The sequence below is a fragment of the Boleophthalmus pectinirostris genome, unplaced genomic scaffold (assembly GCF_026225935.1).
Source record: "Boleophthalmus pectinirostris isolate CB_2022bp ecotype Guang Dong unplaced genomic scaffold, ASM2622593v1 HiC_scaffold_2, whole genome shotgun sequence".
Lineage (NCBI taxonomy): Eukaryota > Metazoa > Chordata > Actinopteri > Gobiiformes > Gobiidae > Boleophthalmus > Boleophthalmus pectinirostris.
In genome coordinates this window covers 19,199,546-19,211,960 of record NW_026571152.1, presented here as the reverse complement: position 1 = coordinate 19,211,960, position 12,415 = coordinate 19,199,546, and the positions used below count along the sequence as shown (strand labels likewise).

The following is a 12,415-nucleotide window of genomic DNA, read 5'->3' as shown; positions in this document are numbered from 1 at the left end:
AGCTCTAACTCAAAGTGTATTTTCATTTTGTCTGATACTTATGGCTCTTGTATGGATCAAAAAATATATAAAGACAAAATATAAACACACATATAGCTTTAACTGCTTTCCTACAAAATGTGAAAGACAACCAACCATACTACAGACGATATTGTTTAATGTCAGGTGTAATGCAGTAAGGATGGATTGCATACTATAATTTTATGAAATTTAGGGCTAATTGTTTGTCTCTGTATCTACACATTGTGCTTTGGTATCAGCATTCATCTTGTTCTTGTCCCAAAATTTAACTACTAACTTGAAGTTGCCATAGTATAGTAACAATAGTAGCAATAGTCAAGGTAGGAGATATATCAGAAAATGTATATGGAAATAGATATTGATACAGACATACATATAAAATTAGCAAAAAGAGCAGCTGAAAATAAAGCAAAATAAAATATTATATCTTTTGAATTGTGCAATGTCATCAAAATGCCTATAAACTGGAAGCTGACGCCCCTGAATACATTTAGTCCTTTATCACCTCTGGAATAAAGTGTAAGGCTGTCTCATCATTGGAGCGTTTAGGCGTGTGAAAATGGCGTCTTTAAAAATAGTCCTAGCTCCGCGCGTGTGTGTGTGTGTGTGTGTGTGTGTGTGTGTGTATGTGCGTGTGTATGTGCGTGTGTATGTGCGTATGTGTGCGTGTGGACTTGTTACTGTCAGTATGGAACAGCGGGTCACTGCAGAGGATGAAAACAGCGGCGCCTCGTGTTGACCTGTTTATCACTTAGGAAGCAGCGCTCTCCTCAGGTTGGCTCAGCATGGGCCAAAAAACTCACTCCAAACCAGCCCCACCTCACGCTGTTCGCTTCCTCCAGCAGCAAGCGCAGGGCAGGATTCAGAGGTATAGTTTGTGGTCTTCAAATATAGAACGTCAACTAAAAAATATATATATGTTTATATATATATGTTTTTTAAATTGCATTCTTATTTAGGTGTCTGTTATTCAAATTTCAAAAATCCATCTTTAAGAATTCTTTTCAATCTGCTTTATTGTTTTGGCATGGGTTCCTTTTGGGGAGACGCCTTATCTGCTAAATGTTATTCAGATGAACATTAATTTGTCAGGATATCTGATATCAACAGATAACAGTACAGAAACTGAAAACTGCATTTATTTCCTTAAAAAAAAAAAAAAACTGATCCAAATGTGTCATGCAGCAGAACAGCTTTGTATAAATAAAAGTTCAAACATTATGAGACTTTCTGGCCAGCTTGTGACCAGTAAATAGTTTTATTACATGAATTTATATGTCCGACCGAACCGATATTTGGAAGTCAATATCTGATACTTTCTGTAAGAGTGGGCAGTATGAAAAAAAATCATATCATATCATACAATATTTATATCACAATTCATGCAGTTAGAATCATTTCACCCTCTAGTGGGTCTCTGCTTTTGAATGTAGAGCTACAGTAAACACAAAAGGACTGAATTACAATATAGAAAATAGAATAATGCTTTGATTTTGACCACTCACTACACTCCTTGATTTAAACCCAACTTAATCTGCCTCATCTGCCCCCCAACCACCATCACTCTGACATTCATACGCAAGCAAGGCAGGTGAAGTGTGTTGCCCAAGGACACAACAATATGCCCTGATGTGAGTGGGATTTTGAAGTATCTCTCGGACCACTTAATCACTGCCGTTTCTGTGAAGTAGTGTCGTCAGTGTTGTCCACCTATTTACATCCTGTGTTACATCTGAATGATTACTGAAGTATAAATAACATACAGATTTTTGCCATGTATTTATGTCATTCCAAGGGCTTTAAAATTCACTCTGAGACCCCTGGAGGTACCTTTTTATCAAAACACCCCAACCATTTATCCGTATTTTTGAGTCGATAGATACCCTGAGTGTGGTACTATACATTAACAGCGAGAAGCCGGGCCTGGTGGACGCGTGCCTCCTTGGAGAGTTCAGTGTTGTGGCTGTAGCTCCATTTGCGGAGGTCTGAATTTGACGTGTAGTGGAGGGGGCGGAGGAGGGGGGAGGAGGGGAGAGGGGGGAGTGGGGGCCCTTTAATGGATCCGACAAGCTCACAGTCATGCACCGCGAGCGAGGTGACCGGAGCCCCTCACTCCACACCTGATCACAAATTTAGCCCAGAACAAAGAAGTAACAGCACACACACATTGAAGCTTATAGGAGCCGCCTGTCACTACGGCAATACAAGCAGGGGAGGGGAGTTCGGAGTTGAATTATTGCTTTTATTTCAATCATATGTATTCTGCTTGGGCTTGGCTCATAATGTTTTAAGTACCCTGCAAAAAAGAGAGAGCGAAAATAGCTTGAAGTAGTTTTGACAAGTGTACTTTTGTTTACTTGATAGACCTAGATTAATTCCAGAGCTGAAATTATCCAAATGATCCTAGACAAGGTGTATGGAGTGTTTTTTTGTTTAAGAGAAGAACTAAATATGCAGGATTTGTGTTAAACGTGTGAATGAAACAAACAAAATGTTGGGTATGGGACTCTTCAAAATGAGATGAGATAACTTTTATTTGTCCTTTGATGGAGAAATTCCAAAGTTACAATGCAGTTCAACAGCAAGAAAATGGAAATAGGCACTCTGAAATAAAGATAAATAACTATTAGAAAATAGACTTAAATTTAAGTTTAACACAACACAGGTATAATATAGGTGCCATTTTGAGAACTTTTGACACTACAGAAAATAGAATATTTCTGTTACGACAGTAGTACTCATTTTTATCGCTCTGAAACTCATGGATGCCTTACCTACACAATTTATTGGATCAATAAGTATTTCTACCACAACATAACTTGAGTATTATGGTTTTACGGAAACTATACTGGTATTTGAGTACTCAGATTCTTACATTTTATTAGTTGTGTTGTCATACTACTTAATCAAACCTAAATTAGATGTTCCAGTCAAAATATCAGTATCAGTAAAGTAACAGTAATTATTCAGTGATTACTTTTTTGTTTTTTACTACTACTTTATACTCAAGTAACAATACTATATTTGTCCACTCTACCACTTCTCATGCTCTTGTACTGTTTATCCAGTAATGTGACCCAGTTGAGGTTCATTTAGTCGTCTTCATATTGGAGGTATTGGAGGCTATAGATGATGGAGGAGGGACGTGGGTGCAGTATAGGCCTCGTTCATCTCAGAGGGAGCATGCTCGCGTCCACCTTCAGCCTATTTGGGTGTCTCTCTCTCTCTCGGGGGGTGCTGTTATGACACGAAGTACCATTGGGTCCACATAATAAGACAGATGAAGCAGTGGACAGTCCTAGGCTCCTCTCCACATCATTTAATCTGAGGAACGGTACTACAGTTTTTGGCTGTTGGCACACATTGGTTTATTTATTGATCAAGTGCAGTTATGTAATGGTGATTGAAAAACCATTACCTGTAACATTTACACATTTGACAAAGGCTATTGACACATTGCAGTCTATAGTTTGCCCTTAATGTCAATAAGTTGTACATAGAATTTAGCCATCAATATGATGTAAGGATGGGTGGTGGAAGTGAAAATCGTATTCACTATAATTTTATAATACCGATAAAACTTGTATCTACAGTAGTCATACTTTTATAAAATGGCATAATATAACTTTATACCCAGACTAATTATTACCGTTGGGTATTCAAATGTTGCATATCTGTCTTAAAAGTGCACTGTGTAACTTTTCTACAGGACGGTCCATCTCCATGGAAATGTTACTGCTTTATTTAGAATGTCCCACACTATAGATTAAATGTATCTATGACAAGAAGACAAGCAGGTTACAGCACTACACTACATTACAATTCAGATCTGTGGAGAATCGCCCCTATTCAAAGAAAGAATTATTGTATTTGTGAGCAAGAGAAACACCTGTAATGAATAAATACTTGATGGAAATTTTTAAGGTCATAACATGGAACATTCCAGGTAAAGCAATAACAATCACCAGAAAAGTTGCACAGTGCACATAGGAAAATTGCTGCTGATCTTAATATAAATAAATAAATAAAAATCAATAAGAATTGATTTTGCTTTTGTCATATTACACATATAATAATAAGAGAAGCCAGTTGGGCCATTCACACCAGAAGCTTTACTGTGTATGCCTCTACCACACTGGAGAACGAATGGCAAGTTATATTAGTGAATACATTAGACTGAATAGGTGCCCTGTAATATTAGCCTAATTGATCTATTTTCCCATTAGTAGGTGGACCCTCCAGCAGAGAAGTTGCACAATTCACCTTTAATAAGTTTAATGCCATATTGTGGAATATTACATTCTAGCATTATCAAAAATAAAACATTAAGTATTTATCTATGTGTTAACATATTTAAGGAGACGGGCAGGTGGTGAGCCTCCAAGCAAAAAAGTTATATAGAGCATCTTTAATCATATCAGTTTGTGTACTTTAGATACATGTAAAGATTGGATATTGGGGCACATGAGGTAAAATTTAGGTAATGTGCTATTTGGAATACAAGACATGATGGTTTTTTTTTGTCTTGGTTAATTTACAAGCATTGGTAGGATTTTTTTTTTACTTCATACCTTTAAATATATATTTTACTAAATTATAAAGGACAAATGCCTAAATGTGACCACTGCAGTTTGCTCATGTTGATAATACTCCCTCACATATGCCCCCTCTCCTCCGCTAATCATTTCAATTAGGGAGCCTCTACGTTTTCAATTTCCACATCTTTAAACAGCCACAGAGCCATCATTAAATCATCATTTAGCTGAGAGCAGGTGGAAGAATGGCACAAATCCAAATCGCCTCAAAGAATCAAAAATGAGTCTAACCTGGTGCTGCAATGTGAGGGGCGTGACCAAACCACTCCTATGGCAAATCTAAACCCTTCAAATGCAAAATTTAACTTAACCTGTTCTATTCACATATGATTATTTAATAGGGTGAAAGTGTGTCATTGAAAGGACACAAAATTGACTCATGAGCTTTAAGTCATGTTAGAATGTTGTTACTGCCTCAAAAACCTAAAATATGGAAAAATGCATTGCACACTCAGATGGCGGATGTCCAATACTTTCATTTTTTATTTTTTTATTTTCAGATAAAGTTTGGGCAAAAAACTTTCAGAACATTTAATTTGCTTGGGACCACACCAGAGTTATGTTTTGTTTCATTTCCGCATTTTTGAGTAACCCTTTATTATCTTTGTCTACATCACCAAAGCTCAAAATGCTCTGTTCTCTTGATGTCATTAAGTTGTTTTCATGTTAACAGCTATACCTTTACTTTTATTCAGTAGAAATTGGATATTCCTGGACTGAAATCATCCAAATAATTCCACTGAAGGTGTATGAAGTTTAAACCACAGTGCTCTACTGTGTTTTTAAACTCCATACACCTTGATCAGAGAATACTGCCACATAGGATATCAGACAGTGGGAAAATGGCTTAAACTGAATAGGCCCTATTAAATTGATTCAACTTATAAAATGAACTGCATTTAAAATAGAGTGAGAAATGCTACAGTTGGACTAGATCCAAACTAGAGTCCTGAACCAGCAGGAGCAGCTCTGGTTCAGGCCGGGCTCAGATGAGCTGAAGCGAAGAGTGGTGTTAGGTGCCTCGACCTGAGAAGCACTTTCCCCAGGAAGAACCACGTGTGCGGAGGACGGGGCGCTCAGAACAAGATGTAATGAACCAAACTGGATTCACGCTTCTGTCCAGATGCTTTGAAAGACCTCGCAGCCAGCGAGACCCATAGTTCACAGCACATTCTTGCTTTTGCCGCACAGATGCAGTGCACAGAGGATGGCACAGAACAGCTTGGACCCAAGTCAGTTGCACACTGCTAGAACCAGCACATGGAGGACGGAGCCTCTGGACCTATCTGACCAACACGCTCGCACAAAACCCCAATCCCGTCCCGTGTCTTTACCGCTCTTGGCTGCTGCCGTTACCCAAACTCAGTGCTTCTGAGGATGGAGGACAGCTCGCAGTGTTAACGGGGAACATCAGTACCTTTCACAAAAGGAGGTACCGCTGTTCCCCTGGGAAACCGAGGTATGGGGAACAGCAGTATCTTTCAAAATTTGAGATACTGATGTTTCCCTGGGGAACAGATGTACAGGGAAAATTGGACTGACCCTGTCTGGGTCTGGACTCGGACTGCAGTCTGCCTTTTAGTGACCCCTGGTCTATATTATGTTTTACCTATTATTGTCCTAGATCTTTGAGGGGCAGTGGCTTTAATTTGCCTATAAAGACCTACGAACAATGAAAACTGACTGATTCCTGCGTGATTTTTCAGGGTAATCAAAAAATCAAAATGGCCTTCTAGTCCTAATTTTAACTTTAAAAAAAAAGATAATTCATTGGAAAATGATAATAAAATCATTAGCCTACATAAGACTGTCTGAATGTGTATTTCCCAATCAATTTCACCTCACCGGCTGTGATCATCTCCGAGATTGTCGGGGGATATGGAGCTTTGTAGTCTACATAAAGAACTAATGTGATAGTTTAGCCTACCATATCTAAAAAATGAAGGTTGTGGTGGTTCCGTGACTTCGGAAATGTAGAGCAGTCAGACAAGCAGCTCGCCACAAGGCGCAGAGTGCAACTAACCACAAGCCGTGGCTCAGATACATTTACAATTTTTTAAATGTCTTTTATATACTGAATTTTCCCTTGGGAATCAGTAAAGCTGGTCAGTAAAGCTGAACTATATCTATCTGCCTACCAATTGATCGATCTTCTGCATTCAGCACCATGGACAGCAGTCTAAATATGCACGTGTCGATATGGTGACTAAAAAGTGTCCAAAAACCAGCACGTCTAAATGAATGAAAGGATGTCAGAATAGGCGACGAACCCTGACTACTAAAAGCTCACAATAGTAAATTTTCACTGATATGTTTTACCATATTTAAGTTACACCCCGTTCTTCAACTTTAGATGAAGGGGCGAAATGTGAACTCATTTATGCTTTACCAGTGCAAAATTACTTTCTGTGGCACTTACTGGTGACATTCAACATTTTCCTTGAAACTTAAATAGCTGTATTTCAAAAGCACGCCAGTCCAGATACACTAGTCAAGACATGGGTCAAGTCTTTAAAACATGGGTCAAGTCTTATCAACTTAAAAAAAAGCACAAGAATTTAAAACTCTTGATTCCTTTTGCAAAATCTGAACAAAAAAATCTGCCCCACAACTTTTAAAATAAATTTTTTTGTATGGCAGCTTTAACCCACAATACATTTCTTTCTTATGCAGCTAGACATTTCCAGCATTAGTCTGTATAGCCACAACTGAATAGCTCGACATGCACACATTTCTTACACTCAACTTATGAAGGACATCGATAAATATGTGCAGGGTTTTGTGATATAATTACTGAAAGACGTTCTCAAGACAGGTCAGGGAAATGGAATACGGTATGTGCGTGACCTCTGCGTGACCGCCAGCGTGTTTTTGGAGCTTTTGTCAAGTGCATGAATCCACCTTTGCCACGTTTTTTTTCTCAGTTGGAATTGGAACCTAATTGTGTTTCTTAACCGTGTGAAATTAAGTCTTGTGTTAGCGTCGCATGTGAATATTATAGGTAATTACAATGTCATCTCGATCACCTTCAGCTTTCTTGTCTGACTGCTAGCTGAATAAAACCACCCAGCGTGCGCATTTTACCATTACCAGCGACGCTACTCCAGGTTAGAATAGGGAGCGTTTGATTTCCGGGTCTCTGTTGGCCCGTGGAGTATAAGGTGTGAAGGGAAGAGCATTTAATGAGAATCACAAAGATGCTTTTCGAAACGTCGCCGGGGGTCAAAGCCGCGCAGCTAGCTAGCGTAGCCATCCTTCGCCCGCGCAACATTCAGAAAAACCCTTTGAATAAATAAACGTTTGACCCTTTTGGAGTTTTCCGCGTGTGCTCTAACCTCGTGTTATGATGTTTTTGAACAGTTTCTTTCGGTGTCCGCCAGCTACCGAGACGTGCTCATTTGAACTCTGTGAAAGAAATGTTTGTATTAGCTCTGGTTGTCTATAAAACAGCACTGACACTATTAGCATAATATAGTGCTAGCTTATGTGCTTTTTAAGGGATGACACATTGGAGGTTGTGTTTTCCCCCTCTTGGTTTGTTGGTGCTTTCAGGCTGAATTTGCAGAGGTGCTCCAGGTCAGGTCTAAAAATCCATCTAACTCTACTTTGCACAAATAAATAACATTCAGAACCACACTTACGATGTGGAGGCTTCACTTAGCTTGGTAAAAACAGCTTGTTTTTCTGCTCTGAAGCTACGGCAATTTGATCTTTTCATGTCAAACTAATATGAACAATTTTGTGTTTCAAAGTCGTTTTAGCTTTCAATGGGAATGCTCACGCAGATTAAACGCAGGCAGGATTAGTTCCAGGCATGTAGCTTTTCTTGTTTGAGTTGCTCATCCTAAATGGTCTTTGCATGCCTTATTCTATCCCATGGTAAGTATTTGCACTTAAAAATATATTTTTTAAACGCAACATATTAGAAAATAATACTATTGCTTCACCTTTAAAGGAAGTGTATGTATGTATCTGTACTGTGCCTTAACCTGTGGCCAGATGACGGACACATTTTCTCATTCTCAGTATATGAACAGGCCAGGCCTCATGTGAAAGAACCTCCAGGACCTCTGAGCTGCAGAGGCTGCACTAGCACTGACTCAGGATGACCGCAGGTGCTCGGGTTTAGGTTGTGACCATTTAGAGTAGGTTTAAACCAACTGGATTTCAACATTATTACTGGCAAACCAAATGTGAGGCTGATTCAGTTTTCTGATTGGATTGAGAACCGAAACTCCAAATTAGGACATAAACAATGTTTTTGTAATTTAGAATAAATCAGCTTTACACTTGTTATCTGTAAAAATATATTTAATTTTAACATGTTTACATCATCTCTGTGTAGATAAATGGGTCAGGTTCATACATTTAAATATGAAATCTTACATAAAGTTCATTTAAAGGTGCATTATGTAACTTTTGACGACTTCCTTGTCTCTATGAAGTTGTTTTTGCTTTGCCTTGAACGTGTCGATGCTGCATTAAACCTATCTATTGAGGAAAGCAGGTGGCACCTCCAGGCCAAGTTACAGGTCAGATCTGTAGAAGTGACCCCACATACAAAAAGAACTTGAGTAGTATACTTGAGACTTTGCATTGATGATTGAAGTGAACCCGAAGAATGTGGTTAGCTAAAAAATTAAGTAAAAGTAAAAGAATCTTAGATATGTATTTAAAAATATATATATTTTCAAGAGGCACCATGAACCTTGAACAATATCAAGTACATGACATCAAAACATAAAGCATTGTCCATATACTTTTTAGTAATCTTTTAATCTTTTGTCTTTACAGCAATGGTACACCACCTCTATGAAGTCCATCTGTGTGTGGCTGACCGACCGACTGGACCTGCAGCTTCACATGTACCAGCTCAAAACCCTCATTAAAATCGTCAAGGTAACGTGCCATTATAAATAGTCTTTGTGTTCTCCTGTGAAATGAGTGAAGGGGGGGTTTCAAGATGTTGTATACTGTGGGTAATTAAAATAGATTTTGTGAGAGAGTTCAGCTATAACTGCTTCTACCACACTTAAAAGTACTTCTGTCCTGCTACTATGACATATGTGAAGAAAGTGTAAAGAACTGTGTTATGAAAATTGTTTAACTATAACAATCAAAATGTTAACACACAAAAGCATACCCTTCTCAACAGCCTCCACTTCTATTAATAATGATACTTAAATTGTATTTCACAATTTCAACATTCACAAGCTTCTCAAGGCTCTATGCTGAAGTGGTTGTTAGAAATATCGAAAATCAGATACAAATTGATATGAAAACTTTCAATTTAAGTATTGAAAAGTCACATTCACAGAAATGAACCTTTCCTGAATAGCTTTAAAATGATCTTGAGCTGGATCAGAATGAGTATAAGACCACGTAGACTAGTATTTGCCCCTGGATCACTATGGAACCTACCTGGATGAGTGTTTAAATAAAGTGTTATTGTTATCATTGTGGAATTGGAATCGGTATTGAAATTCAAGTATATTTCTTGGTATCAAAAACAACAAATTGAAATTTTAGTATCATGACAGTATTATTGTCTAATTTACAGTTATTTAGTTATTATTAGTTATTATTATTATTATTTTATGCACTTTTTGGTCCTCCTTTGGATAATTTCTTGGTGAACTATAGAAAATGATAGCAGACTTTAAAGACCTGGTTTAGCCCTAGATTAGACCTCGAATTATCCTGGTTCAGATCTGGTGGTACTCAGAAAGCCACATCTTGTCTTTGTTGGTACTTGGTGTGAAAGGTTTGAGAACCACTGGTGCTCATTATACTACTACTAGTACTATACTACTAATAATACTACTTCTACATACTTCTACATACTTCTAGAACCCCTTTAACAGTACTGCCTATTGTTCATCAAAATCAAGATGGAGAAATAAAAAAATATACTACCATCTTACCAGATTTTCCACAGAATTACTTTTATTTGGTAGAAGCGACAAAGCTAAAATAAAAAAAAAAGGATATTGCGGCACATTGAGCGGTTAAAAGCTGACATTGAAGACTGGATTAAAAAAGCGTTGAGTGTCCTTCAGAGCATTGCTTCCCTCACGGCTGCCCACAGCTTTTGTCTTCTCATACTTTTCTAATGGGAGATTTCACTTGAAAATGCCAAGAGAAGGATTAGAAATTACTTTGAAGGAAGAAAACTTGGCTTCCTGTTTGTTTATACTTTTTTCTATCTCAACATGTCTGCTTTTGAGGCAACTACTACTGAACATAAAAACATATATACATATATATAACATGTATATTGGATTTTGTCATTAGCTCAAGTCAGGTCAGATCTGTGGAGAGGGATAAGAGGCGGATTGTAGGTCTTTATGTAGAATACTTGGAACTGAAGAAATGCAGGAGATATGTTTAATGCCAAACTGTGGAACTTTACAGCCAAAGCAATCAAAAAATATAATAATAATATCTCTACACAGACAAGTGTGTAGCGAACCTCCTACCAGAAAAGTTACATAATGTACCATTATTTGTCTGGTTTATTGATGTTATTGCACTGTAAGAAATGCACTATTGAATGTGGCAGTGCAAAAATATACAGTAGACTATTAATATAAAGTCTATTTTAAACTACATTGACAATCACCTAGACACAACATGATATCAGTACCTATAAGTACAAAATTTATTAAATATAAGTTAGATATACTAATCATTCTGAAACTGTATCAGATTGCAGCTTAAAAGACCTGTACCTGATTTCAAACATAGAACTATAATAAAATCTGAAAGGTGAGCCCAAAAGGTGAGCTGTGCTCAATGGCGCGTCACGCTAAAAAAGATTTTTACTTCCCCATTATTTTCCAAATACTGGCCCTACTCTGCAAAACATATGATGTCAGAAATGTGCAGTTCTGAGCACTAGCTGCTAGAGCAGAGCTACCCTGTGCTCAGAGTGGGGCAAGTCTGAATCTTACAAGCTAACTTTTAGGCACTTTGACGATTTAAAGGTCAAACTGTGAAAATATAAAAAAAATCCCTACAAAATATGAACTTTATGAAAGCTGTGGATGTCCTGTCAGCTGAACACGGGCAGTTTGATTTCACAAAAAATGCATCGAGCCCTAAAGGACAATTCTTTCCATGACACACCATGACACGGAAACAACTGTCTGTGACAGTGTCATGCTGTTGTTTCCTGATAGTCTCTAATACAGGAGTGTCCAACCTGTAGCTCGAGAGCCACCAGTAGCTCTCCACCCCCCTCCAAGTAGCTCGCCAAGAGATTTCTGAATTATATATATATATATTGTGTTGAATAAGAAAATTTGATTAATTAAATACCTTTTACTTTTGCACATGTATCATTTGATGCCCAACTTTGTGCACTACTAAATGGATAATGGTTTATGTTTTATATGCATCTAACTTGGGGTGATCAGATTTTCAAAATAAAAACTGGGACACCCTCGGTCTGTGGTGGCTGGTAATAATAAAATTGTGAATTGAGTGTGTAATTAAGGAAAACTTTTTTGCACTCGGCCCATTCGTGACTAACATGAGTCACTATAGTCACATTTGCGTTTTGGTCATTTTTCAGCAGGTTTTCTGTATTTTACCAAAACAAATGACAATGAATGTCTCTCTTTACTGTCAGCAGGGATCATATTGGTCAAAAATAGACACCTGGGGCATTTCTTGTATAAAACTGGGACAAATCACTGGTTTTGTCACTGTTAAATCTGCTGGGACAGGGGACACAGGGCTCTAAACTGTGACTGTCCCGAGTAATCTAATCTAACTGCCACATCTAAGACTTGCTG

General features: G+C 37.8%; 1 protein-coding gene across 1 annotated transcript in view; it reads left to right on the top strand.

Moving 5' to 3' along the window:
- Positions 1 to 12,415, top strand: part of cadps2 (Ca++-dependent secretion activator 2) — a 249,958-nt gene that overhangs the window by 232,881 nt on the left and 4,662 nt on the right. Inside the window, 1 exon segment of the mRNA XM_055155697.1 lies at positions 9,411 to 9,515. Coding sequence (XP_055011672.1) covers positions 9,411 to 9,515 — 105 coding nt within the window.